Below are 27,100 nucleotides of genomic sequence, written 5' to 3' on the forward strand. Positions count from 1 at the left end.
GGTGTGGTGGCAGGTGCCTGTAATCCCAGCTGCTCAGGGGGCTGAGGCAGGAGAATCAATTGAACCCAGGAGGTGGAGTTTGCGGTGAGCCAAGATCACACCACTGCACTCAAGTCTGGATGACAGAGCGAGACTCTGTCTCAAAAAACAAAACAAAACAACAACAACAACAAAAACTACTCTGATTTCATGCTTACCAAACAAACTCTATTTCACATCTGGCCTCTCCAGGATCTTGATACCAGGATGAGGGTGACTTTTACAGTGGGCAAAGATAGCCTAGTCAATGGAAAATGACATTTTGTAATTGACATTTAAAGTTGTAAATTAACAAATTGGCACTCCCTCCCCCAAGAGCAGCCCAGAGCAGCACTGTGAGGCCAGACCCCCACCCGGCCTCAGCTCCACTGACACTCCGCACTTACTGGGGCTCAGCTAGCACAATCTAATCCTTGTTAGCTAAGGACAGAAAAAAAAAAGTAAAAAAATGACTGGTTTCCTTGGGACAGACCGAGATGTCCTGCTACTGTGCCCTTTCTACTCCTGGAACCAAGGCTGTGTTCTAGACAACCTGCCTCCCACCACTGGGGCCTGGGTCCTATTTACTTTACAAGGTCCCCTCAAAGCGAGGCCATCTGTGTTCAGGGGTGTTTGGGTGCATGTCATTACTACTGTAGCCGGGGCTCCTGGGCGCCTTGCTCTCCCCTGAGCCCGCCCCATTCCCCATCTCTGGCCTGTGCAGGAAGGGCCTACAGCGGCTGGGCACCTCAGAGGAGCAGCTCCTGGAGGCCGCCAGGCAGGAGGAGGGACACCTGGACCGGGCGCCCTGTCTATATAGCAGCCTGGCTCCTGACAGCTGGAGCGACCTGGATGGCCTAGTCAGCTGTGTCCGCCAGGCCATCGCCGACGAGCAGAAGAAGGTGGTGTGGACGGAGCAAAATCCCCGATGATGTACCGTGCCCCTTCCTGGGACTGTGGGGACCTCTGCGTGCCTGGTAATGCAGTCCTGTTCCTGAGCCCAGACCTTATTGGCACAGCTGTGGGCTCTTGGCACATGAGGCCAGCTGTCCCCTCTGGCTGAGGTCTAACCTTGAACCCTCACCACGTGCAGGTCACACACGGTGAAGCCACTTGTAACTGCACACTTTTCTGTGGAAACATCTTCACCTTTCACCAGGCTTGGCATGGTCTGGACTGGAGACCCTGAGAATGTTTCTGCAGTGGGACAGGAGGGACACCCTCCCGTGCCTTCCCTAGAACCGGAGGCCCCGGACCTCTCTGAAAAACCGCCTGTCTGCAGGCCCGCTTCAGATCTGTGGGGGCTGCACTTCCCTTTAAAATTGTGAAGTGTCAAAGGCTCACTCCAAAAGCACAGAGGCGGCGGGTGGGGATTCGGGGTGGCCCCCAAGCTTGCGGCCGCCCTTGCCTGGGGCAGAGGCACGAGCCCACACGTGCGGTGGCCCTGGTCACCTGTTCTCAGCTTCTGAGGCTGCGATGCCTCAGGAACTCCAGTTTACAGAGACCAGTGTGTTTACTTGTAAATAAAGCCTTGGCTGGTGGAGATGGTGCTTTCAGTGGGTCTGTGCCCCGTGGTCTCCATGCCCGTTCGGCGGGGGTGTCCCAGAGAAGCCGGGCACCAGTGTCCCTGTACGAGGCCCGGCAGACTCTGCCTTCCCCCGACCTGGCTTTGCACCCCAGCCCTTCTTGGGCCAAACATCTTCACTGCACCTGCAGGGCTCAGGGAGGACCCAGGTCCTCCAGCGCCTGGCCTTGCCTCCGCCTCCTGGGGCTGTTGCAGACTGAAGGTCATTTTGACAGCAGTGTCCAAGAATCAGGAAGCTGTTCTAGAATTCAGGTTGGAAGCATCATAAACGAGTTCAGAAAAAGAACTTCTGCATATTTTACTAAAATAAAAAGCTTTTACAATAGCTGGCCTATGGCTTCCCCCAGCCCACCCCAGCATGGAGTGATGGGGAGAGAAGGGCGAGGGGAGCCACCCACTCAAGGAAGTGCCCTCTCCTTCGAGGGTGTCCAGGCCGGGCTTCTGCTCCTGAGGTGGGTGGAGGCACGGCAGGAACGGCGCCTTCTCCCAGCAATGCCCACGTCACCCAAGAATTAACCCAAGCCAGAGGACGGGCATCGCCACCCAGCAATGCCAGTGCCACCCAAGAATTAACCCAAGCCAGAGGACGGGCATCGCCACCCAGCAATACCAGTGCCACCCAAGAATTAACCCAAGCCAGAGGATGGGCATCACCACCTAGCAATACCAGTGCCACCCAAGAATTAACCCAAGTCAGAGGATGGGCATCGCCACCCAGCAATGCCAGTGCCACCCAAGAATTAAGCCAAGTCAGAGGATGGGCATCGCCACCCAGCAATGCCAGTGCCACCCAAGAATTAAGCCAAGTCAGAGGACAGGCACTGCCATACCTTCATCTTTGGACACTCTCAAAAAAGATAAGCTTCTGCCCAGAAACACCACAGGTTCAAGCTCATCACTCAGGGAGCCGGCGGCCATTCAGCTGAAACCTGCCTGGGGACCAGGTTCTTGACCGTGGGGCAAAACAGAAGCAGAAACCTGCCCAAAGGTGGTTGAATGGCTTCCTCTAGGCCAGATGCTGGTAAGAGCCAGGCGCCGTGCTCCCAGGTGAGTGTGGGTGGGACCTGTGTACTGCCCACGCGGCACCGAAGTCCTTGCCTACTCTCCGTGAAGGGCTCGTACGTATCTGTGGCTGCCAAAGCCTAAAGAGGGCCTCAAGCCTCCCATTTGCAGGTCCCCAAAGCAAGCCAGAAAACAAGACTCCCTTGTCATGGGCTGGGGGTGCTGCCCTGTCCACAGATCACACACGTCTAGAATTCCCATGCCGGGACATGGTTCAGACACGAGGATGGCCGTGTCGTCTGCCGTGATGGCAGTGCCCCTGGTGGTGGAGGGGCTGGGCACATGCTCTGGTCCCCCTCCAGGCCCTGGCAGGAGTGACCCCACAGGAAGGAAAAACCCTCCTTGGACGGGAGTGTGGACGGAAGGGCTGTTTTCAGTGCTCCCCAGGCTGGCCGGCCACAGGGACATGTCTGGGATGTGTGCACAGGCCTCCTGGGATGGTCACAGCTCGTTGTGGAGGGGCTGGCACTGGGGAGAGAGCTTCTCCTCCAGGACGCCGTCGGGGGCACACACCCAGGGGTCGTGGGTCTCCCACTGCCACTTGGTCAGCTGGGCCCGAAGCATCTCCAGCACCTGTGCAAAGCGCGGGTCGGCGGCCAGGTTCTGGGTCTCGTGGGGGTCCCGGCTCCGGTCGTAGAGCTCCCAGCGCGCCCGGTAGTAGTAATGACGGAGGTCCTTGTACCAGCCTGTGGGCTGGCCAGCTGTGGTGCGGTTCAGGAGGTCCTGGAAGGTGGGTGAGACGTAGAAATCCTGGTCGATGGGAAAGGGCATCTTGAAGTTGAGGTTGTGCACGAGGCGGAAGTTGCGGTGCTGCACGGAGCGCATCGGGTAGGACATGGTGACCTCATGGTGGCTCTGGCTGCCAAAGACGGTGGCCCAGAGGGGCTCGGCCTCCAGCGCTGGCAGGAGGGACCGGCCAGTGAGGTGGATGGTCTTCGCGCCAAAGATGGCGTAGCTGGGGTACGGGACGGAGAACCAATCCAAGATGGTGGGCGTGAGGTCTGGAAGGGAAGCGGCATCTCAGAGCAGCAGGGCCCTCAGCACACAGGAGCTGCCCTCCGGAGGGCCGAACCTATGCCACCCTGGGCGGCTGCCCTCTCCAATCCAATCAGCAGCGGGAGGCGCCTTGTCGAGCACCTCTCACTGCCATGTCCTCTCTCTGGGCCATGGCGCCTTGAATGGTGTAACAAGAGGCCCGGATTCGGTGATGTTTAGGATCCTTCTAAAATCCTATGGACCAGAAAAGAAGTCTACTTTTCAGCAGCTCATCTACTCCAGCCCTGTGGTGGGTGTGGCTCATAATCTAGGGCCAGAGAGAGATGTGGGCCCGAGCTCAGAGGGAAAGGGAACCTGACTTTGCTGCTGCCCCGGGCCCACCCCACCTGGAGGCTCTGCCAGGCCGTGGCCAGGACCCGCGAGCCTCTGCCCTGTGCCGAGGGGCTCACCCCAAGGCCCTCACAAGGTCTTCCTGCACCCCATCTTTGTCTGCACATCCATAACATGGGACTAGATGTCCCAGGCCTTTTTAGAAATGAGCAGGGTCATGAGATGCTTTGGGTCCCCCAGGAAGGCAGGATGGGGTGCATAGATGCTCAAAGGGGGGTCCCCAAGCCCACAGTATCGGCATCACCTGGGAACTTGTCAGACATGCAAATGCTTGAGCCTGCCAAAATCTACTGAATGGGACACTCTGGGAGTTGCAATTTGGATAGGAACAAGCATTCCAGATGATTCTGAAGCTCATCGGAGGTAGGCGAGAAAAGGCAATGGTTTTGAAAGCAGTGGGATCCAGGCGAGAATCCTAGCTTAGTGCTTATCAGCTGTGCAGTCTTGAGCAGCTTACTTCACCTCTCTGAGCCTCACTCTTTTCCTCTGCAGAGTGGGAGCGACAGTCCCTTCCTCACCCAGATGACCTGAGAGCCACGTTAGGTGATGGGTGTGGAGCAGCATCTGACAGGTCATGGCTCCGTCCCAGATCCACGCCCACCCCTTCCCTGATGGAGACAGACAGGCGTACCTAGGAGGCTCACGTAGGCCTCGCTGACTTGGCCCCAGCGTTTTGGGTGCTCCGGGGATGACACCAGTAAGGGTTCAGCAGTGCCCGGCCAGTACAGGTTGGTCCTGCCGCTGGGGAAGGGGATCCCGTTGTCGGACGTGAAGATCACCAGTGTGTCGTTCAGGACACCCGCGTCACGCAGCTCCTGGAGCACAAGTCCAACTCCTGTGGTAAGGGGCCGGGAAGCAGAGCTCAGCTGCAGACACGCACGGAGGCAGGGGTGTGTGCAGACCCACCCACTGCTTCATCCGGCCGCTGGGCTCGGCGCTTTCTGGATTTGAAAGCATCCTGTAGTTCTTCCCACTAGCCCTGGCTCTTGCCCGGCTCTGCCCAGCTCCCATTCCCTGAGCAGGCCTCGAATAGGCCTCCAGGGACTCCAGTCATCCCTTGGCACTTCTGTGTCACCGCCAGGCAGCTGCTCCCTGGGGCCCGCCGGCTTCTGAGTTCTCTGGAATCTTGTGTCTGTCCCATGGAGCAAATAGGGCAGGGGCCAGAAGACAAGGTTTCCTCTGTACCCACTCTTTCCCAGGTCACTAAGAATTAACGGCACCAACAGGGAAATGGCAAAGCTCCCGACCTCCTGTTGTGGGTTAAACGGTGATCCCCGACCCCAAAAGACATGTGTGCTGGAATCTGTGAAGGGGGCCTTGTTTGGAAAGGGAACTGCAGGTAAAGATCCTAGGACAAAATCATCCTGAAGTACTCAGGCAGGCCCTAAAAACGACGGGGTCCTTATAAGAAGCAGAAACAGGCTGGGCGTGGTGCCTCACGCCTGTGGTCCCAACACTTTGGGAGGCTGAGGCAGGCGGATCACGAGGTCAGGAGTTCAAGACCAGCTTAGCCAATATGGTGAAACCCTGTCTCTACTAAAAATATAAAAAGTAGCTGGGCATGGTGGTGGGCAACTGCAGTCCCAGCTACTCTGGAGGCTGAGACAGAAGAATCGCTTGAACCCGGGAGGTGGTGGTTGTAGTGAGCTGAGATCGTGCCACTGCACTCCAGCCCGGGCAACAGAGCGAGACTCAGTCTCAGAAAAAAAAAAAAAAAGAAGAAGTGGAGACACAGACGGAAGAGGAGACACAGGACAAAAGGCCGTGTGAAGGCTTCAGCGGGGATGGGGGTGATGCTACCGCCAGCCCAGGAACACTGAGCACTGGCGCAGCCCCCAGAAGCTGGAAGAGAGAAGGCAGGGTCTCCCCTACACCTTCAGGGGAACGTGACCCTGCTGACACCTTGATTTCAAACTTCCGGCCTCCAGAACTGTGAGAGGACAAATTTTGGTTGCTATAAGCCATCCGGTTCACGGGGCTTTCTCGGACAACCACAAAAACTCACACACCTCAAGTTCTCCATCTGCATACGCTAGGGAACTCCAAACCCCAATCCGACCCAGGTCCTGTGGCTGGAAGTACTGAAGTCTTCAGCCAACCTCTGGGCACCCTAAGGCCCCAGCCCAGGAGCAGTTCCACATCAGGGCAGTCCCAGGGGTGGGTCCTGATGCCACCCACAGGCCCCACCTCTCAATGTGGGCTCTGCCGGCTGCAGCACAGGGCCTGCCACACTGGGACCCTCACCCACACCCTGCTGTGATCTGACTGAGAGGGCGCTGGCCCAGGCTGGGGACCCAGGCCATGGCACCCCTCTCAGTGCCCCATTCTGCAAGCCCACCTTGGTCCATGCGGCCGATGGTGGTGTACTGAGCGGCAAGGTCGGCTCGGGCTGCCGGGGTGTTGGGGATGAAGTAAGGCACCTGGGGCAGGCGGTGGGGAGCCAGGCTTAGAACAGACAGACTGGGGGAGCGGCGTCCAGCCTTCTCCCCGGGGCCTCCTACAAATGGATGAACCCAGAACAGCCTCACTCTGGACCACCCCGTCCCTCTACGGTTCTCTCTGTGGTCCCAAGGATGGGAACCTGAATCCAATTTGGTCAGCGCATCTTTCTTCATCACCTAGGGCCAAGGCTGCAAGCTCGCAGGAGGCCCAGGTCCTGACCCAGGGCTGACGGGCATCCTGAAACGCGAGAGGAGCCCTCCTACCAGCACGTCCAGTGGGCCATAGGCCTGGGGGGTCCAGTCTGGGATACGACCCATGCCGCTCTCTCCGTTGCCAAACTTCTCACAGAAGGTTCCGTACTGGGGCTGGGAGTGCCCACAGCGGTGGGGATCATGGAAGGCGACGTAGAGGAAGAAAGGCCTGCACGGGAGGAGGCTCATTGCCAAGGCTGTGGGGCCAGTGCCGCCTGGCACAGGAAGCCCCTCAGCTCTGCCTCCTCCTCTGTATCTGGAAGTCAACCTGTGACCCTCACTGCCTCAGTTTCCCCAGGTCTCTTCTCCCTCTGACCAGGCTAGTTCGAGTACCTGGAACCTTCTCCCCGCCCCCATTCCAGCCACGTGAGGGCCCATGCATCCCGCCTGAAGACTCCAGACTGTGCTCTGGGACCAGCCGCCAGGGGGAAGGGGCAGGGGCCCCGACTCATACCGGTCGTCCTGAGTCTGCAGGAATTTCCGGACGAGCAGCTTAATTCTGGTGATGTTCCGTCCCACCTGGAGGACGGAGCCGTTCTCCTCCGTGTAAGCAAAGTCAAACGGGTACACGGCCTCCGGCCCTACATGCTTCTTCCCGATGATGCCTGGATGGGAAGAGAGGCCTGTCCAGAGTCCCTTCTGCCTCCCAACCCCCTCTGCTCCCTTCTCTGCCCCCCTCAGCCCTAAGCGCACTGTGGGTTCTTGTGGACTCACAGCCTAGCCAGGAGACCCGGGCCCAGGTCTTTTGGGACAAGAGCTAAGGGCAGGCCACAGGGGCTGAGGGTGCCTTGGGACAAGGTGCCAAACCTCCTGGGCTCTGGCCTGGCCTCGGTGCCTCACCCCACGCCCTGTCCTTGGCACAGGGTCCTCACCTGTGCGCACGCCAGCTTGGCTGAGCAGCAGCGGCAGGCTCCGCACCTTGTCGAAGGAGTTGAAGTGGTGCACATCCTGGTGCAGCCCGTACATCCCATTCTGATGCTGCCAGCAAAGGTGCATGAGATCCAGGGCCCCCAGGCAGCCTGGGCCCGCCTGCCGCACCTGTTCTCCCACGGTCCTCCCATCCCCGGGGCCTTCTCGGGGCCCTGATTTAGACTTCGAGTGACCAGCACCCAGAGAGACTGGCTCCCCTCCCCCTCCCTGCCCAGGAGGCCCATGGGTCCCTCTTCTGAAAGGAGGACTTCGCAAGAAAGAGGGGACCTGGAGGGCGTGCACTGGCACGAGGGCGGCCTTGATGTTCTTTCCGCACGTCTGTACTTTTGAACTTTTCTATTACAATCACATGTTACAGAGTGAAAAACGGCCAGGCCTTGTTTTATTACCTAGTTTTTTATATTGTAAAAGATATTGTACATTTTAAAAACTCAGACTGCCGGCCAGGCACGGTGGCTCACGCCTGTCATCCCAGCACTTTGGGAGGCTGAGGCGGGTGGATCACGAGGTCAGGAGATCGAAACCAGCCTGGCCAACATGATGAAACCTTGTCTCTACTAAAAATACAAAAATTAGCTGGGTGTGGTGGTGGGCGCCTGTAGTCCCAGCTGCTCGGGAGGCTGAGGCAGGAGAACCGTTTCAACCCAGGAGGCAGAGGTTGCAGTGAGCTGCATCTCATTATACCCACCATCTTACAGATGAGGAAACTGAGGCACAGGGAGGTAGGTGACTTGCTCAAGGTCACACACAGCAGTGGAGCCAGGGCAGGTAGGTGAGTTGGAGCCCCTAGTCTGCACTTACGGCCATAGGCTGTTCTTGTCTCCTCTTGGAGGTGGGAGGGAAAGTGGGCAACACCCCCCGGGAGCCCGGGGATAGGAGACGTGGCAGAGGCCTGGGCCCCGGACGCAGCCTGTCTACTCCCTGCCCATCCCCTCCTCCTGCCCCTTGCACCTCACCTGGGGCAGGCCAGTGAGGAGGCTGGCGCGGCTGGGAGAGCAGCTGCTGACCGAGGTGAAGGCGTTGCGGAAGAGGAGACTGCGGCGGGCCAAGGCGTCCAGGTGCGGGGTGGCGATGGCGCTGTTGTTGTATGCACCACTCTCAAAGCCTCCGTCATCCGCTGCGTAAGGTAGGAGACAGAGAGCACATGGTGGGCTGCGGTCATGAGAAACAGCACTGGGAGTGAGGGAGGCTGGGGCTGTGATGCCAGGAGGCAAGATACCCAGGTGGGCATGGTACTGGCTCAGCGTGAACTCTCATTGTGAAACGCTATTCTGACAGAGCACTTCACTACCTAGGAGGCATGACACCCGCGTGGCTACATCAGACAAGCATGATATCAGAGGGCATGTTAGCAGGTCTGACACTTGGTGGGTATGTTAGCAGGCAGGCATGTACCCAGAAGACCCCAGACCCACTGGGTAAGTTAGCAAGAAGGCACGGTACCTAGTGGGCACAATATCTGGTGGGTATATCAGCAAGCAGGCATGGTGGCAGTAGGCATGAAACATGGTGGGTATGTTAGCAGGTGGACTGGTACCCAGCAGGGATGATGCCTGGGTGGTATGTTAGCAGGCAGGCATGGTATTTAAGTGGGCATCATACCACAATAAGCTTGATATCCTAAGCAGGCCTGATACCCAGTGGGTATGTTAGCAGGTGGACTGGTACCCAGCAGGGATGATGCCTGGGTGGTATGTTAGCAGGCAGGCATGGTATTTAAGTGGGCATCATACCACAATAAGCTTGATATCCTAAGCAGGCCTGATACCCAGTGGGTATGTTAGCAGGTGGACTGGTACCCAGCAGGGATGATGCCTGGGTGGTATGTTAGCAGGCAGGCATGGTATTTAAGTGGGCATCATACCACAATAAGCTTGATATCCTAAGCAGGCCTGATACCCAGTGGGTATGTTGGCAGTTGGGCACGGTACACAGGCTGAACTGACAGCTGGGGGGTATAAGCAGATGGGCATGGTACCCAGGCAGGCCTGGTACCTGCGGAGGTATGTTAGCAGGCAGGCATGGTACCCGAGTGGGCAAGATACTCATGCAGGCATGATATCCCAACAAGCTTGATGATACCCCAGTAGGCATGCCACCTGGGTGGGCATGTTAGCTGGCTAGGCATTTAGGCAGACAGCGGCTGAATGCATAGCCACAGCCGTGCATTCCACAGCCGTGCATGGCCACCGAACTGCTGGGCAATTCTGGGCTCTGCAGAAACTGCGTGGGGCAGAGGGCAGGAGAGCTTCACCCAGGGCCCGTCTAAAGATCTGTGTGTGTGCGTCCCAGCGCTGCTTCTCACTGATGCCATCTCAAAGGCCTAGTGACCTTGCAGTTATCTATTTCAACGCTTTCACTCTCCACAAAGCAGCGGAGGCCCAGAAAGGTGAGGTGCCGTGCCCAAGGCCACACGCTGAGCAGCGGGAAAAGGGGACGGGCCGCTGAACTCCCACAACCACACCAAGCTTCTTCCCCCTGCTCTGGAGTAGAGGACACTGCGGGCACCACAGGAGAGGCTGGTGGGAGCCCCCAGGACCAACACTTTCCCCAGTTCCCTCAGAGGCAGTGCGGTCCACGGGCAGAGGAGGCTGGGCACCTTCCAGTTGGGCTCCCATCTTCCACCCCACAGGACCCGGGGGTGTGAGCGCATGGCAGCCAGGTAAACCCGGAGGGAGAGCGGGATGGGCTGTGCTCCCTACCCACCTCCCCACAGGCCAGGAGGAAAGCTGCCCTTCTCCAAACCCAGAGTTTCTCGGCACTTGGCTGTGGGCCTGCTACGGACTGAACTGTGTCCTCCCGGAATTCATATGCTGAAGCCCTGACGCCAACATCACTGTATCTGGAGACAGGGTCCTTAATTAAGGTTAAATGATTCATAAGGATGAGACCCTGATCTGACAGGACTGCGGCCTTATACGAAAATAAAGAGAGAGCCAGGTGCAGTGTCTCATACCTGTAATCCCAGAACCCTGGAGGCCGAGGCAGGAAGATCACTTGAGCCCAGGAGTTCGAGACCAGCCTGGGCAACACAGTGAGACCTTGTCTCTACAAAAAATACAAAAATTAGCCGGGCATGGTGATGTGCACCTGAGGTCCCAGCTACCTGGGAGGCTGAGGCAGGAGGATCACTTGAGCCTGGGAGGTTGAGGCTGTAGTAAGCTGTGATTGTGCTACTGCACTCCATCCTAGGTGACAGAGTGAGACCCTGTCTCACGAAAAAAAAAAAAAAAGAAAGAAAGAAAAAAGAAAGGAAAAGGAAGTGAGGCCACCCCCACCCGCTTGTCACGTGAGGAAGCAGTGACCACCTGTAAGCCGAAAGCGGACCCTCACTGGCACCCAACCAAGCTGGCACCCTGACCTTCGATTTTCAGCCCACAGAATTGTGAGAAATACAGTTCTGTTGAAGCCAATCCAGGCAGTCCGTGCTAAGACAGGCCCTAGCCCAGCGGCCGCATAGCCTGGGCTCTGAAAGCCTCCTGTGGGAATCCCCATACACAGATGAGGATCCATGCAGGTTCTCCGCTGAGTTTCTGGGAGGCGAGGAGCTGGCAGGAGAGCTGTTCATGTTACAGTGAGCCGAACCACCGCCCAGAGACCACAGAATCAATCAGAAAGAGGGCACCTGGCAGGGCGCCAGACCTCAGAAGGGGAAAGAATCGCAGGCCTTGGGTTTGGCCTCGTCACTTGTCATGGGCCAGAGCCTTGATTACCCAAACCGGAAGTCTTGTGAGCAGCACAATGCTTGCGCTGGAGGAACCTGGGGTTTCTGAGAGGGACTGGGATTGGGGGAGACGGTGGTGGGTGGGTGGTGGAGGGCTGTGTCCTTGGGACAAGGGAAAAGACAGCTGAGCCACAGCCTATGGGGTCGGAAAAGATTGCAGCGGGGAGGAGATGAGGGCCAGGGGTCTGTCTGCAGTCTCTGGGGACCTGAGCACCAGCCCCTCCTCTGGAATCCCCTCCCGAGAGCGATCTGGGATCCGTGGACCCCTGAGCCCTGGCTGGGCAGGGTCAGAGAAGGGTGGGGACAGGCGGCAGGAGGTAAATGTCGGGGTGCTGGATGCTGGGGCTCACCCCTCCAGCCCTTGCTGCCCTCTCTGGGGAGACACCCATGAAGAGTCTGGGGGCAACACAGAGAGGAGGACGAGAGGGAATGGTAGTGGGGAATACAAGGGCGGGCAGGGCACACTAGGGTCAGCATTGACCACGGGTGGGGAGGAGACCAGTGGCCACTTCCGCGGGCCCCAGCAGGTGGGCGTGGGGGGCGGGGCCGGCACTCACCGAGGAGCAGCAGTGCGTTCCGGGGGCGCGCCCGGCAGAGCCCCAGGACTAGCAGCAGCGCGCAGCAGGTGGGCCCAGGCCGGCGCATGGCGGCGGCGGCGGCTCCGGCTCCGGCTCCCGTCTCTCGCTCGGCCCCGCCCCCGCCCCGCCCCCGCCCCGCCCCCGGTCACGTGCGCGCCAGACCCCGCCCGGGCCTGTCCCGGGCGATTCCTGCGGACCCGGCTGCGGCGGCGCCAGCAGACCCCAAGCTGCAACGCCAAGTGGGTGAGTCTGTGGCCCGCAAGGGCGGCGAGCGGGGACCAGGGGCGGGGGGTGCGGACAGTGGCCGGGGTCGCCCGGGGCAGCCGACGCGGGGCCCAGCGCAGAGTCCGAAAGTGCGGGGGCCTCCGTGGGGACCACTCCCCCGCCGCGTCCCCACCCGGGTCGCCGCGGCCCTCGGCCTTGCTCGGGGCCCAGGGACCGCGGACGGCCAGGTGGCGCGGGGTCTCCTCCGGAGACCCCAGGATCCGGAGCCAGCGGCCTCGTGGGCGGGGCCGGGGGCTGGGCAGTGGATTTTGCCCGGAGCGGCCGGGGGCGTGGCGGGGTGGGGGTGGCAGCTCTGTGCGCGGGCGCCGGGGTCCTGGAAGATGCTGCGCACCTGAATTAACCGGGCGCCTCTGATGTCCTTCCAGGAGCAACTAGAACTCCAGGACTGTGAAGGCCACAGGTGGGGACTGAGCGAGGCCTGGCCTCAGGAGCGGGGGACGCCCCCAGCCCCCCACGAGCGCCGCAGTCCACCGTAGTGGGTGGAGCCCGTCTTGGTGCGCGGTTGGAAAACCTCGGAACCTCTCCGGAACCCCTCCGCATCTCCCGGCTGTCACCCGCACCCCCCACCAGCTTAGGGTGCGCCCGCGGGCCCTGCTTCTCTCCCCGTTAAATTCCCTGGGGAGAGGGGAAAAAAGGCGAAGGAAGCCGGTTCTCCAGGGGCCAGAAGTATTGAGCTTAATTAATTAGTCTTCAGACTTCTCAATAAGAAATCACTTATCAGTTTCTTACTTGGGAGAGTTGAGGATGAAGGGACGGAAGGCACCCAGGATTTGCACAGGGGGGATTCAGGGAGAGAGAGTGATGAGGGACGGGGTGGGCCCTCCAGTCTTGGCCCAGTCCCCGTCTTGTGCACGTTGTTGGCTTCCTCTCAGAGCCGTCTGGTTCAGTCCCCCTGGGAAGGGGAGACCCATAGTGACCCCTCCTGACACCCACTGCCCCGACCAGTGTTGCCGGGTTCTTTAAAGGCCACGCTCTCACTGCTGGTCTCTGTCACCTGCACCCCCTAGCCCTACCGTAGAGATGCCTTCTTCGGTGATGGCTCTGGGTCAGGGCAGGTCCTCCGGCCCCAGGATGGCCTCCAGCGCCTGCTGCTGCTGCCCTGCGGCCGTGCAGAGGAGACTGCCCATCCTGGCGTGGCTGCCGAGCTACTCCCTGCAGTGGCTGAAGATGGATTTCATCGCTGGTCTCTCAGTTGGCCTCACTGCCATTCCCCAGGCGCTGGCCTATGCTGAAGTGGCTGGACTCCCACCCCAGGTGAGGTGTCTGACCCTGCTGCCAGCCACATCTCAGAAGCAGTGCAGAATACACAGTATCAATCCCAGACGCCAGCAGAGATTCCAGGTTTCCAGCCCCTGGGCCCCAGGGAACCTTTGGTTTACAGTGTGTGTGACACGTGACTGTCTCTGGGCTGATCCAGGCTCGTATGCCTGTTTGGCACACACAGACACTGAGCTGGTTATGAAGAGGCCGGTGAGATGACTCATGGAGGCCTCAGGAGTTCAAGACCAGCCTGACCAAAATGGTGAAACCCTGTCTCCACTAAAAATACAAAAATTAGCCAGGCGCAGTGGCGGGCACCTGTAATCCCAGCTACTGGGAAGGCTGAGGCAGGAGAATTGCTTGAAACCGGGAGGCAGAGGTTGCGGTGAGCCGAGATCGTGCCACTGCACTCCAACCTGGGTGACAGAGCAAGACTCTGTCTCAGGAAAAAAAAAAAAAAATGTTTCCTCAGACTTGGACACAGCACACGGGCCTGCACCAACCCCTCTGCCTTGCTGTCTGCACCCTGAGCCCCCAGTTGGGTGCTGCTAAAGAAGTGGCCTCCTGATCACTCCAGGTCCACCCACAGGGCAGGGTGGTGCACCTCTCACCTGTGCGTGCTTGGGTGCCTGGGACACAGCTGACACCCACAGATCCCGTGCTTGGACACACACACTAGGGACCTGGTGGACAGGCCTCGGCCTCATGAGTGCTCACCGCTGTCTCTCCCCACAGTATGGCCTCTACTCTGCCTTCATGGGCTGCTTCGTGTATTTCTTCCTGGGCACCTCCCGGGATGTGACTCTGGGACCTACCGCCATTATGTCCCTCCTGGTCTCCTTCTACACCTTCCACGAGCCTGCCTATGCTGTGCTGCTGGCCTTCCTGTCTGGCTGCATCCAGCTGGCCATGGGGGTCCTGCATTTGGGTGAGGCTCTACCTTCTTGTCAAGGGAATGCCCTTGACCTCAGCATTTCCTTGTTTGCATTTCAAGGTCTATCCCCGTGTGTGTCGTGGGGGTGTGGGGGTGTGTGTGCGTCATGGGGGTGTGGGTATGTATGTGTATGTCGTGGGTGTGGGTATGTATGTGTGTGTCATGGGGGGTGGGTATGTATGTGTTGTGTGTCGTGGGGGTGTGGGGGGGTGTGTGTGGTGTCGTGGGGGTGTGTGTGGGTGTGTGTCGTGGGGTGTGGGTGTGTGTGTGTCGGGGTGTGGGTGTGTGGTGTGTGGGGGTGTGGGTTGTGTGGTCGGGGTGTGGGTGTGTGTGTGTGTGTCGTGGGGGTGTGGGTGTGTGTCGGGGTGTGGGTGTGTGTTGTGTGTGTCCTGGGGGTGTGGGTATGTATGTGTCGTGGGGTGTGGGTATGTGTGTGTGTGTGTCGGGGTGTGGGTATGTATGTGTGGTGTGTCGTGGGGTGTGGTATGTATGTGTGTGTCATGGTGTGGGTGTGTGTGTGTCGTGGGTGTGGGTATGTATGTGTGTGTGTGTCGTGGGGGTGTGGGTATGTATGTATGTGTGTCGTGGGTGTGGGTATGTGTGTGTGTCATGGGGGTGTGGGTATGTATGTGTGTGTCGTGGGTGTGGGTGTGTGTGTCATGGGGGTGTGGGTATGTGTGTCGTGGGTGTGGTATGTATGTGTGTGTCATGGGGGTGTGGGTATGTATTGTCGTGGGGGTGTGGGGGGGTGTGTGTGTCGTGGGGTGTGTGTGTGTGTGTGTCGTGGGGGTGTGGGTGTTGTGTGTCGTGGGGTGTGGTGTGTGTGTGTCTTGGGGGTGGGGGTGTGTGTGTGTCGGGGTGTGTGTGTGTGTCGTGGGGGTGTGGGTATGTGTGTGTGTGTCGTGGGGTGTGGTGTGTGTGTGTCCTGGGGGGTTGTGTGTGTGTGTGTCCTGGGGGGGTGGGTATGTGTGTGTGTCGTGGGGGTGTGTGTGTGTGTGTGTCGGGGTGTGGGGGTGTGTGTGTGTGTCGTGGGTGTGGGTATGTATGTGTGTGTCATGGTGTGGGTATGTATGTGTGTGTGTGTCGTGGGGGTGTGGGTATGTATGTGTGTGTGTCGTGGGGGTGTGGGTGTGTGTGTGTCGGGGTGTGGGTGTGTGTGTGTGTCGTGGGGGTGTGGGTGTGTGTGTGTCGGGGTGTGGGTGTGTGTGTGTCGGGGTGTGGGTATGTATGTGTGTGTGTCGTGGGTGTGGGTATGTATGTGTGTGTCGTGGGTGTGGGTGTGTATGTGTGTCATGGGGGTGTGTGTGTCGGGGTGTGGTGTATGTGTGTGTGTTCGTGGGTGTGTGTGTGTGTGTGTGTCGGGGTGTGGGTGTGTGTGTGTGTGTCCTGGGGGTGTGGGTATGTATGTGTGCATGTGTGGGGGTGTGGGGGTGTGGTGTGTCGTGGGTGTGGTGTGTGTGTGTGTGTGGGGGTGTGGGGGTGTGGGTGTGTGTGTGTGGGTGTGTGTGGGTGTGGGTGTGTGTGTGTGTTGTGGGTGTGGGTGTGTGGTGTGTGTCGTGGGGGTGTGTGGTGTGTGTGTCATGGTGTGTGGGTATGTATGTGTGCATGTGGTGGGGGTGTGGGGGTGTGTGTGTCGTGGGGTGTGGGCATGTGTGTGTGTCGTGGGTGTGGGTATGTGGTGTGTGTCATGGGGGTGTGGGTATGTATTGTGTGTCGTGGGGGTGTGGTGTGTGTGTGTGTCGTGGGGGTGTGGGTGTGTGTGTGTCATGGTGTGGGTATGTATGTGTGTGTGTGTCATGGGGGTGTGGGTGTGTGTGTGTGTCGTGGGAGTGTGTGTGTGTGTCGGGGTGTGGTATGTGTGTGTGTGTGTGTCATGGGGGTGTGTGTGTGTGTGTCATGGGGGTGTGGGTATGTATGTGTGCATGTGGTGGGGGTGTGGGTGTGTGCTTTGATGTGTAGGTGGGTGGGTGGTAGAGGGGGTAGGACGCTTGGCCTTTAGTCTACTCTTTTCTGCTTAGAGGCCAGGACACTTTGGATAAGTGCCTGTGGCCTCAGACCCCAGTTTCCCTTTTCTGCTCTCCAAGAACAGCCAAGCAGGGTGTGTTACCCCCAGTCCTTAGCTGCACTATCTGCTCTCCAATCCCACCCGTGCCGCCTCCCCCAGCTCACATCTCCCCTCATCCTCTGGGACTGGGGGAGATGTGAGCTGGGACCAGCTCAGTGTCCCCAGCTCACATCTCCCCTCATCCTCTGGGACTGGGTGGGGCTGGGACCAGCTTGGTGTTCCCTCTTGGCCGGCCAGGGTTCCTGCTGGACTTCATTTCCTGCCCCGTCATCAACGGCTTCACCTCTGCTGCTACAGTCACCATCGGCTTTGGACAGATCAAGGTAGGCACAGTGCCCACCCAGGACACTGCTCTTCGGCTGCTGCTTATTGGCTCAGGGATAGCGGGAGCAGGACCGAGGCTAGTCCTGACTCCTGTGGCCAGTGGACGTCTTGCTGTTTCAGGTTGCCCTCCGTGGGTTAAGAAGCACGTGGTGCTCTCACGGGTCCCCTGTTAATAAATGACCTTCCTGGGAGGGATGTTGTGTGATGGTTGGATTTTATAGCGGGTAACTTGGGGGCCGGTAATTCCATCTCCCTGCTCTTGCCCGAGTTTCTGTTCCAGTGTGCTTGGCTGGCTCTGTGACGTGGCTCTGTTCTCCCCGCACTGGGCACATCCAGCAGGCCCCACCAGTCACGAGCACGCTGCGAGAATTTCTACAAGCATATTACTTCCCCATGCTAATTTAGCTAGATGGTTTCGTTCTGTGCCTTTTTTCCCCCTGGTTTCTGTTTAATATTTCTTAAATGCCATGCATTTTGTATTTCCTTTTAAAACATCTATAAGAAGCTCTGAAGTCAGTCATCAGCTGAGGGTGTCATTTATTCTGTTTTTGCTGGGTTGTAAGTTCCTCGAGGGCAGGAACTGTCCTTCTCCCAGCCATGGCCACGCAGCACTGGGCTGCTGCAGTAGGGGGTGCTCAGTTGGGTGTGTGTGAAGTAAGCCCAATTCCGCGGATGGGGCTGTGTGGCCCTCATGACAGACTAGGGTCACATGCTGCCTCCTGACCCTGTGTCACCGCCAGGCTCTGCTCCAGGCTAGCCTGAGACCGTCTTCCCTGATGGAGGGACCATGAGAAGACCAAGGACAGGAGAATGTGTGTGTGTGTGTGTGTGAGTGTGTGAGAGAGTGTGAGAGAGAGTGTGTGAGTGTGTGATCAGTGTGTGTGTGTGAGTGTGTGTGTGAGTGTGAGTGTGTGTGTGATCAGTGTGTGTGATCAGTGTGTGAGTGTGTGTGAGTGTGTGATGAGTGTGTGTGTGTGATGAGTGTGTGTGTGATGAGTGTGAGTGTGTGTGTGGTGAGTGTGTGTGTGTGATGAGTGTGTGAGTGTGAGTGTGTGTGTGTGATGAGTGTGAGTGTAGTGTGTGATGAGTGTGTGTGATGAGTGTGTGTGTGTGATGAGTGTGTAGTGTGTGTGTGATGTGTGTGTGATGAGTGTGTGAGTGTGTGTGTGTCTGTGTGTGATGAGTGTGTGTGATGAGTGTGATGAGTGTGTGTGATGAGTGTGTGTGTGTGTGTGTGAGTGTGTGTGTGTGACAGTGTGTGTGTCTGTGTGAGTGTGAGTGTATGTGAGAGAGAGTGTGAGAGTGTGTGTGTGAGAGTGTGTGTGAGTGTGTGTGATCAGTGTGTGTGTCTGTGTGTGTGTGATGAGTGTGAGTGTGTGTGTCTGTGTGTGTGATGAGTGTGTGAGTGTGTGAGTGTGTGTGAGTGTGTGTCTGTGTGTGATGAGTGTGTGTGTCTGTGTGTGAGTGTGTGATGAGTGTGAGTGTGTGAGTGTGTGAAAGTGTGTGTGTCTGTGTGAGTGTGAGAGTGTATGTGAGAGGGTGTGTGTGTGAAAGTATGTGAGTGTGTGAATGTGAGAGAGTGTGCATATGTGAGAGTGTGTGTATCAGTAGACACTTTTTGCACTCTTGCTGCGTGCGAGGCACAGGGCAAGACTCCATGTGTGATTCTCAGCACACCCCTGGGAGGTGGGTGTGTCATTTCCATTTTAGAGAGGAGGGACCAGCTTAGGTGTGGGTGAGTCTGATTTGTATGTTACGTTATCTACACACCTCTCTCAGGGTTAGTTTGGGAAATGCTGTTTCAGGGCATGGTTGGCTCTTTATTCTGGAAACATCGTTTTTGGTATCAAGAATGTTCTTTTTAGGATCGCAGTGAGAGTGGAGAGTGCCTTGTTCCTGCCTTCATGCTTGGCAACTCTAGCCCTGCCCAGGGACTCTGCAGCCATCTGGGGGGAGGGCTCCCCCTGACATGCTCGTGACAGAAGCCCCTATCCCAGGAGTCCCAGAGTCCGCCCGCCCACCAGGATGTCCTAACCCCACCCACTCCGTGCGCAGCCGTTTTAGGGCAGGGTCCTTGAGCCTGTGGCCCTGCGAGCCTGGGCCTTGACTTTCCCCTCTGACTCCTGTCGAGTCTCAGGCGACGTCAAGAACTAAAGCACAGCCGGGCGTGGTGGCTCAAGCCTGTAATCCCAGCACTTTGGGAGGCCGAGACGGGCGGATCATGAGGTCAGGAGATCGAGACCATCCTAGCTAACACGGTGAAACCCCGTCTCTACTAAAAATACAAAAAACTAGCCGGGCGAGGTGGCGGGCGCCTGTAGTCCCAGCTACTCGGGAGGCTGAGGCAGGAGAATGGCGGGAACCCCGGAGGCGGAGCTTGCAGTGAGCCGAGATTGCGCCACTGCACTCCAGTCTGGGCGACAGAGCGAGACTCCGCCTCAAAAAAAAAAAAAAAAAAAACTAAAGCACAAGCTGTGCCTGCACTGTAGATCCCAGCTACGTGGGAGGCCGAGGTGGGAGGATCACCGGAGCCCAGGAGTTCAAATTCAGCCTGGGCCATAGAGCAAGCAAGACCCACCCCTGCCCACCCAAAGAAAAAAAACGAAACTGAAACACAGGATGGAGTGCCTTCCCCTGCCCAGGATCCCTGAGAGCTGGCATCATGGTGGGAGATTCCTGCCTGGCTGAGGATTCCCCAGCCCAGCTTCTTGAAGCCTCTCGGAGCCCTCCACATCTGCGTGCCGGGAAGATTCCGCAGCGGCAGGGCTGGGGGGTGGCAGGGCACCTAGTGACGGAGGCATTCTCAAGCCAGTGGCAGCAAGGGTCTACATTGCAGGGGGCCTGGCCACCGAGCTGCCTCGAGCCAATGGGGGGCGGGGCTGGGCAGCCCATGGCCCCTGGCCATCGAGCTGTAGAACCCGGCTCCCTGCTATGGTGTCACCTACACTGTTTTTTATGAGAAAAGTAATTTAGAGAAACATATCACTGACCCAGTAGTTGTGAAGTACTGTCTCCCCCGAGGGTAGCTTTGATCTCCTGCCCTAGGGGGCGTTGGGAGTGGGCCGATGGGCCCCTGAGCCCCTAAGATGGGTCCCGGGAATGAGGGTTTGGGATGGGGGTTGTGGGGCAGGGGACACTGCCTCAGCCTGGGGGCAGGTGGGCGGGGAGCTGTGGACAGATGGCCTTGGTTTGAGGGCAGGGCCTCTGATCAGCATCTCTGTGTTTGGACAGAACCTGCTGGGACTACAGAACATCCCCAGGCAGTTCTTTCTGCAGGTGTACCACACCTTCCTCAGGATCGCAGAGACCAGGTACCCCGGGCTTTGTTCCTCCCTCCTATAAGGAAGCTCCTCCTCCCACACCTCCTCTGCCAGCCCCCACCTCAGTTTCCACGCCTGGTGGCTGCTCAGACAGGGGTCCCCAGAGCAACCTCTCAGCAGCACCTGCAAGCTGGCAAGAAATGAGACTCTCAGCCCTTTCCAGACCTGCCCTATCAGAGCCAGTGTTTTAATAGGAGGCCTGTGGTCTGTGCACAGGGGAGAATTCGAGAAGCTCTGCTCTGGGGAGCCAGGGCAGGGCAGTGTTTCTGTCTCCAGAAAGCTTTCTTGGGGAACAGGAATGGGAAGAGACTGGGTAAAGAAAAAGAAGGCAGTGTGTCTCTCCCGGGTTGTGATTTGTGAAGGAAGAGAACACGGCATGGGGCAGCTAACACAGACAGAATGCAGTTGCCGCAGGGACGGCAGGTGAGGCTGTGATGAGAGATGAGGAGACCCAAGCACTTCCCTCAGGTGGTTTAAAGAACCTCTGATGGCCGGGCACGGTGGCTCATGCCTGTAATCCCAGCACTTTGGGAAGCCCAGGCGGGCAGATCACCTTAGGTCAGGAGTGTAAGACCAGCCTGGTCAACATGGTGAAACTCCATCTCTACTAAAAATACAAAAATGAGTTGAGTGTGGTGGTGCGTGCCTGTAGTCCCAGCTACTCGGGAGGCTGAGGCAGGAGGATTGCTTGAACCCAGGAGGTGGAGGTTGCAGTGAGCTGAGATCACGCTACTGCACTCCAGCCCAGGTGATAGAGCGAGACTCCATCTCAAAAAAAAAAAAACCCTCTGATGAGGGGTACCTCCCTGCCAGACCATCCAGCAGGAAGGCAGGATACCTCTCTACCTCTCTGGCTGGAAGGGACTGGAGGAGGAAGTGATCTGGGGGAGCTGTAGAGATGGCTGCCCAGTGCTGTGGCCTGGAGGGAGTGGGGGCGATCCTGGACCATCTTCCGCTCCCCTCTGACCTGCTGCCAAAGCTTCCCAGCAGCTGAACCCAGCTGGAAGCCAGTGGGTTCCTTACCCTTCAGAGGCACCAGTGGGCCGGGGTTGGCCTGATGGGGGAGCAGTGATTATGGAGCCTGACCAGTTAGAGAACATCACGGACTGTCAGAGGTAAAAGGGGCCTTACTGTTTAGTCCTAAGCCTTCTAGAATGTCTAGAGCAGGCTGTCCAATCTTTTGGCTTCCCTGGGCCACACAGGAAGAATTGTCTTGGGCTGTAGATAAAATACACTAACGATAGCTGATAAGCTAGAAAAAAAAAACCACCTAAAGAACTCATCATATTTTAAGAAAGTTTACAAATTTGTGTTGGGCCACATTCGAAACTCTCCCAGGCTGCGCATGGCCCACAGGCTGTGGGTTTGGCAGACTTGTCCTAGAGCCACCTGCAGAGAGCGCTCAGGCTGGTCCCGTTCCTTGTGGTCACTCAGCAGATCCTGGGCCATAGACTTGAGTCCCAGAGAGCTACGGGAGTGAAAATGTGAGCACGTCGCCCCGCCGCCATCATGACCCAGGCCTCTCCACTGCCCGTCCTGCACAAGCCTGTGTACCTTGAATTTTAAATTGAATTTTGAAGTAGAACAGGGATGTATATGGCTTAGGAGAAAACATCTCGGCCTAACCTGTGCTTAGTCTTGCAGAGTAGCTTGCTAAGGTTCCTGAGCTTTAGTGAAGTGTCTGTGAAACAGGAAAATATTGAAAATGATTTATTTCCTTAAGCCTTAGAACTCGCTGTCATCTGGGGCCAGCCTGGGCATTGGGCCTCTCCTGGGAGCCTCTTGGCGCCTCCCAGCTTAAGCAGCAGCAGGACGCTGGAGTCAACAGGAGGCCTGGGCCAAGCTGGGTGGTGACCAGTCCTCTGCCTGTCCACAGGGTAGGTGATGCCATCCTGGGGCTGGTCTGCATGCTGCTGCTGCTGGTGCTGAAGCTGATGCGGGACCACGTGCCTCCCGTCCACCCCGAGATGCCCCTTGGTGTGCGGCTCAGCCACGGGCTGGTCTGGTCTGCTACGACAGGTGAGGGACCTCTGGCTGACCTCGTATGCAACCTTGGCTGCAGGTTGGGGTCACTTGGGGAGTCCTGAGTCCCACTGCCAGAGAATCTCATGTCATTGGTCTGGGTGTAACTTGAGCATTGGGACATAGAAAACACCACAGCAAACTCTGGGACGTGTGATTGATTGATTGATTGATTGAGACGGAGTTTCGCTCTGTCGCCCAGGCTGGAGTACAATGGTGTGATGTTGGCTCACTGCAACCTCCACCTCCCAGGTTCTTGTGATTCTCCTGCCTCAGCCTCCTGAGTAGCTGGGATTACAGGCGCATGCCACCACGCCCAACTGATGTTTGTATTTTTAGTAGAGACAGGGTTTTACCATGTTGACCACGCTGGTCTCAAACTCCCGACCTGAAGTGATCTGCCCGCCTCGGCCTCCCAAAGTGCTGGGATTACAGGCATGAGCCACTGCCCCTGACCCAAACTCTGGGACATTTAAAACTCCGAACCAAACTCGGTGGGTTCTGATGCAGCCAGAGCTGAAAACTGACGCACAGCCAGAGCTGAGAACTGGCCGGCTCTGGTAGTTCTCACCCTGAAGCAGTTTTGCCTCCTGGTGACATTTGGGAATGTTGGGAAACATTTTTGGTGGATACCACTGGGCAAGGCAGTTGCTGGCAACTAGTGAGGAGAGGCCAGGAATGCCACTAAACCCCTGACGGTACACAGGCTTCCACAGCAAACAGTGATCTGGCCCAAAATGTCCGTGGTGCTGAGGTGGAGAAACCCAGTCTACTGGCCGGTCCTGGGGAGAGAAAGCAAATTCCACAGAGACCAACAGGCTCTGTTTGAATTGTGCAACTTGCTGGGATCCAACTTCAGCTTTTGGGGGGAGGCCGCAGGCTGAGCCACAGATAACCAAGGGTCCTCTGAGAAAGGGGTGGTAAGGGCTGCATTGTGGGAGGAGCAGCAGGGCTGTCAGCAGGTGAAGGACCGCCCTAGGGGAGGTGGAAGGCTCTTCTCAGTACATCCGAGATGGGCACAGGTCCCCTGGCTGAGCACTGGGAGGCCCGGAGAGGAAGGGACACCCAGGAAAGTCAGGAAGCCTAGGTAACTCCGAACCTTCTCAGAGCTGAGGGGACAGATTAAGCTCAGAACAGCCCGAGCTTGGCCTTGCTATTGAGGGGCTGCAAAATCCAACAGCCGTAGGAGAGAGAGGGTGGCTGGATTTAGTTCTTGAGTCACTTCCTCCTACCCAGGCTGGTCTGTTCCCTGTGGTCTCTCCCTGGATCCTGTTCAGCACACCTGAGGCCGTAGTGAACACTGAGAGCCTCGTAGGGTGCAGAGGATGCTGGGTTTAGAGTGGAGATGTCCAGCTTCCAGTCCCAGCCTGGCCTGGGCTTAGACTTGCAAAGTAGCTTCCGAAGTTCCTGAGCTTTAGTTCAGTTGTCCGTGAAATAGTGAAAACGCTTTGTTATCTTATTATTATTATTATATTTTTGGAGCTGGTGTCTCACTCTGTTGCCCAGGCTGGAGTGCAATGGTGTGATCTTGGCTCACTGCAACCTGCCTCCTGGTTTCAAGCAATTGTCCCCCCTTAGCCTCGTGATTAGCCGGGACAGCAGGCGTGCACCACCATCTTACCAGGCTAATTTTTGTATTTTTAGTAGAGACGGGGTTTCACTATGTTGGCCAGGCTGGTCTCGAACTCCTGACCTCAAGTGATCTGCCCGCCTCGGCCTCCCAAAATGCTGAGATTACAGGCCTAAGCCACTGCTCCCGGCCTGTGCTTTGTTGTCTTAAACCTTGAGACTCAGAGTGTGGCCTGGGCCCAGCAGCCTGGGCACTAGGCATCTCCTGGGAGCTTACTGGAAAGGCAGGATCTCAGGCCCCACCCCAGATGTCCGAATCAGAATCTGTATTCTTCAGCGCATGCCCAGGGGATTCATGGGATCCCCTTAGAAGTCCGAGTTTGGAAGCCGGGCACGGTGGCTCACGCCTATAATCCCAGCACTTTGGGAGGCTGAGGGAGGCAGATCACCTGAGGTCAGGAGTTTGAAACCAGCTTGGCCAACATGGTGAAACCCGTCTCTACTAAAAATACAAAAATTAGCTGGATGTGGTGGCCTGTGCCTGTGATCCCAGCTACTTGGGAGGTTGAGGCAGGAGAATCGCTTGAACCGGGAGGCAGAGGTTATAGTGAGCCAAGATTGCACCACTGCACTCTAGCCTGGCAACAGAGCGAGACACCGTCTCAAAAAAAAAAAAGAAGTCAAAGTTTGGGAACTGCTTAGAGACTCCATGTTTCTTAGAGACTTGTTTCGTATTACTTTATGCGATGGTGAGTCAGGTGCGGCCACAAGGGGAGACCGAGAAAGGCTCAGGAAGAAAACCAGTTTATTGTACTCCCAGGTCCTAGAGACAGGAGGCACACCATGCCATGTAGCGCCATGTCAGAGGACACCAGGGTGGCCAGGAGGAGAAGCCAAAGCTGTGGTTTAGGCCACAGCCTTTACTGAGGTTTCACGATAAAGGCGAGGTGAAGAAAGGTGACCAGCTTAGGACTGGCAGTTGGAGGAATTTTGGTGGGCTTAAGGCGTAAGGCAGAAAAATCTTGCCTCCTGGGGTGCAGGCCAGGCTGGTGGAGGAAGGATGGCTCCAGAGAGGTTAGCTGGCATATCAGAGACATACTTAGGGCTGCTTTTGTCTTTAAGACTTGCCTAACCCTGAAGGCAGTCTCTCCACAGCCAGAAAAGTCTTGTAAGATGTCAAAACGTCGTAATGTACAGAAACTTGAGAAACATTTACAGTGTAGGGCTGCCGTCTCCTTTCTCCCAGCGTGTGTAGCATTGTCCTGGGGAAACTACTTAAAAAGCTTTTGATTCTTTTTTTTTTTTTTTTTTTTTTTTTGAGACAGAGTCTCGCTCTGTCGCCCAGAGCTGGAGCGCAGTGGCCAGATCTCAGCTCACTGCAAGCTCGCCTCCCGGGTTCCTGCCATTCTCCTGCGTCAGCCTCCCGAGTAGCTGGGACTACAGGCGCCCGCCACCTCGCCCAGCTAGATTTTTGTATTTTTTAGTAGAGACGGGGTTTCACCGTGTTCGCCAGGATGGTCTCGATCTCCTGACCTCGTGATCCACCCGTCTCGGCCTCCCAAAGTGCTGGGATTACAGGCTTGAGCCACCGCGCCCGGCCAAAGCTTTTGATTCTTATTAACAGCTTTGAGGATGAATTTATTTTCTCCATTTTGTCAATGAAGAAAGTGAGCCTCTGAAAGACGAAAAATAAAACAGAACTTCTCAAGGCCACGTGGCTGGGAAGAGGCAGAACAAGGACTTCACCCGAGTCATCTGCCTTTTTTTCTGAATGGTCTGTCTGAAGTGTATCAATTTTAGTGATCCTCTCAGATAACTAACTTTTGGTTTTATTGATCTCCCTTTTGCTTTTGTTTTCTAGTTCATTGGTTTTTGCTTGGGGCTTTATTATTTCCTTTCCTTTCTTCTATTTATTTTGAGTTAACTTTTTTTTTTCAAAAAAATTTTTTTTTTTTGAGACAGAGTTTTGCTCTTGGCCCCCAGGCTGGAGTGCAGTGGCGTGATCTCAGCTCACTGCAACCTCCGCCTCCCAGGTTCAAGTGATTCTCCTGCCTCAGCCTCCTGAGTAGCTGGGATTACAGGCATATGCCACTATTCCTGGCTAATTTTTTGTATTTTTAGTAGAGATGGGGTTTCACCATGTTGGCCAGGCTGGTCTCGTACTCCTGACCTCAGGTGATCCACCCGCCTCGGCCTCCCAAGTGCTGGGATTACAGGCATGAGCCACTGTGCCTGGCCTCTTTTTCAAATTCTTAAGGTGGAAGCCTAGGTCTTTGATTTGAGACCTTTCTTCTTTTCTAATACAGTTGTTTAAATGCTATAAATTTCACTCCTAGCACTACTTCATTTGCATCCCACAATTTTGATATATCTGCTGTTTTTCAATTTTCATTCAGTTCTAAATACTTTCTGATTTCCATTTTGTCTTCTCCTTTGACCTGTGGATTATTTAGAAGTAGATTATATGATTTTTCCTGTGAACCATGGCAGTTATTTAGTTTCCAAATAGTTGGGGATTTTCCAATTAGTACTTTGCCATTGATTTCTAATTGAGTTCCATTGTGATAAGAAAACGTATTTTGTGATTTATATTGTTTTCCTTTATTGAGAGTTGTATTATGGCCCTGAATATGGTCTATCTTAGTGAATGTTCTGTGTGCACTTGAGAACATGTTTTCTGCCATTGTTGGGTGGAATGTTCTGTAAATGTCAGATCTGGTTGGTTATCTCAGGCTACTGTATTCTTGCTGATTTTCTTTCTATTTGTTCTGTTGATTCTTAAAAGAAGAATGTTGAAATAACTTCAGCTATAGCTATTACTTTGTCTATTTTCCTTTCTTAGTTATCAGTTATTGTTTCATATACTTTGAAGCTCTGTTTTTTAGTATAGAAACATATAGAAGTATAATTTTCTCTTGGAATGTTACTCTTTTTTCTGGGCAATATTCTCTGCCCTGAAATCTACTTTGATACTCAGAGAGCTACTCTAGCTTTCTTTTGATTAGTATTAGCATATCTTTTCCCATCTTTTTACTTTTTTTTTTTTTTCCTCGCTCTGTTCGCCCAGGCTGGAGTGCAGTGGCTGGATCTCAGCTCACTGCAAGCTCCGCCTCCCAGGTTTACGCCATTCTCCTGCCTCAGCCTCCCGAGTAGCTGGGACTACAGGCGCCCGCCACCTCACCCGGCTAGTTTTTTGTATTTTTTAGTAGAGACGGGGTTTTACCATGTTAGCCAGGATGGTCTCGATCTCCTGACCTCGTGATTCGCCCGTCTCGGCCTTCCATTTTTTTTTTTTTTGAGACAGAATCTCTCTCTGTTGCCCACGCTGGAGTGCAATGGCGTGAT

At 56.2% G+C, this 27,100-nt stretch overlaps 3 protein-coding genes across 8 annotated transcripts in view; 2 read left to right on the forward strand and 1 right to left on the reverse strand.

Moving 5' to 3' along the window:
* The window catches only part of CARD14 (caspase recruitment domain family member 14), a 34,170-nt gene extending 32,242 nt beyond the window's left edge, over positions 1–1,928 (forward strand). For both annotated transcript variants that reach the window (XM_033182505.1, XM_033182504.1), the window contains exon 21: positions 743–1,928. In XM_033182505.1, coding sequence (XP_033038396.1) covers positions 743–950 — 208 coding nt within the window. In that variant the 3' untranslated portion in view covers positions 951–1,928. The remainder of the gene's footprint in view (positions 1–742) is intronic.
* On the reverse strand, positions 1,877–12,117 carry SGSH (N-sulfoglucosamine sulfohydrolase). 2 transcript variants are annotated; one of them, XM_033182513.1, is made up of 8 exons: positions 11,956–12,117; positions 8,631–8,791; positions 7,617–7,722; positions 7,199–7,349; positions 6,757–6,913; positions 6,390–6,471; positions 4,683–4,886; positions 1,877–3,666 (listed from the first exon to the last, which is right to left on the reverse strand). In XM_033182513.1, the coding sequence occupies exons 1-8, from the start codon at positions 12,041–12,043 to the stop codon at positions 3,107–3,109; spliced, it is 1,509 nt and encodes a 502-aa protein (XP_033038404.1). In that variant the 5' UTR covers positions 12,044–12,117; the 3' UTR covers positions 1,877–3,106. The 2 variants fall into 2 exon arrangements, with proteins under 2 accessions (XP_033038404.1, XP_033038405.1); XM_033182514.1 differs by lacking the exon at positions 1,877–3,666 and adding an exon at positions 3,916–4,537.
* The window catches only part of SLC26A11 (solute carrier family 26 member 11), a 36,625-nt gene continuing 21,609 nt past the window's right edge, over positions 12,085–27,100 (forward strand). For 2 of the 4 annotated variants that reach the window (XM_033182509.1, XM_033182510.1), the window contains exons 1-7: positions 12,085–12,219; positions 12,627–12,837; positions 13,269–13,515; positions 14,257–14,449; positions 16,758–16,843; positions 20,076–20,155; positions 22,041–22,183. In XM_033182509.1, coding sequence (XP_033038400.1) covers positions 13,282–13,515; positions 14,257–14,449; positions 16,758–16,843; positions 20,076–20,155; positions 22,041–22,183 — 736 coding nt within the window. In that variant the 5' untranslated portion in view covers positions 12,085–12,219; positions 12,627–12,837; positions 13,269–13,281. The remainder of the gene's footprint in view (positions 12,220–12,626; positions 12,838–13,268; positions 13,516–14,256; positions 14,450–16,757; positions 16,844–20,075; positions 20,156–22,040; positions 22,184–27,100) is intronic. The other 2 variants (XM_033182508.1, XM_033182511.1) reach the window with 2 other exon arrangements.

Source organism: Trachypithecus francoisi, unplaced genomic scaffold (assembly GCF_009764315.1).
Source record: "Trachypithecus francoisi isolate TF-2019V2 unplaced genomic scaffold, Tfra_2.0 Lachesis_group20, whole genome shotgun sequence".
Classification (NCBI taxonomy): domain Eukaryota; kingdom Metazoa; phylum Chordata; class Mammalia; order Primates; family Cercopithecidae; genus Trachypithecus; species Trachypithecus francoisi.

Bases quoted from the DNA above. Each gene is read 5' to 3' on its own strand.
- SGSH (XM_033182513.1), bottom strand. From the start codon at position 12,043: ATGCGCCGGCCTGGGCCCACCTGCTGCGCGCTGCTGCTAGTCCTGGGG. The intron at 8,792-11,955 runs GTGAGTGCCGGC...TACCTTACGCAG, and splicing joins GAACGCACTGCTGCTCCTCG to CGGATGACGGAGGCTTTGAG. The intron at 4,887-6,389 runs GTGGGCTTGCAG...CCCTTACCACAG, and splicing joins CATCGGCCGCATGGACCAAG to GAGTTGGACTTGTGCTCCAG.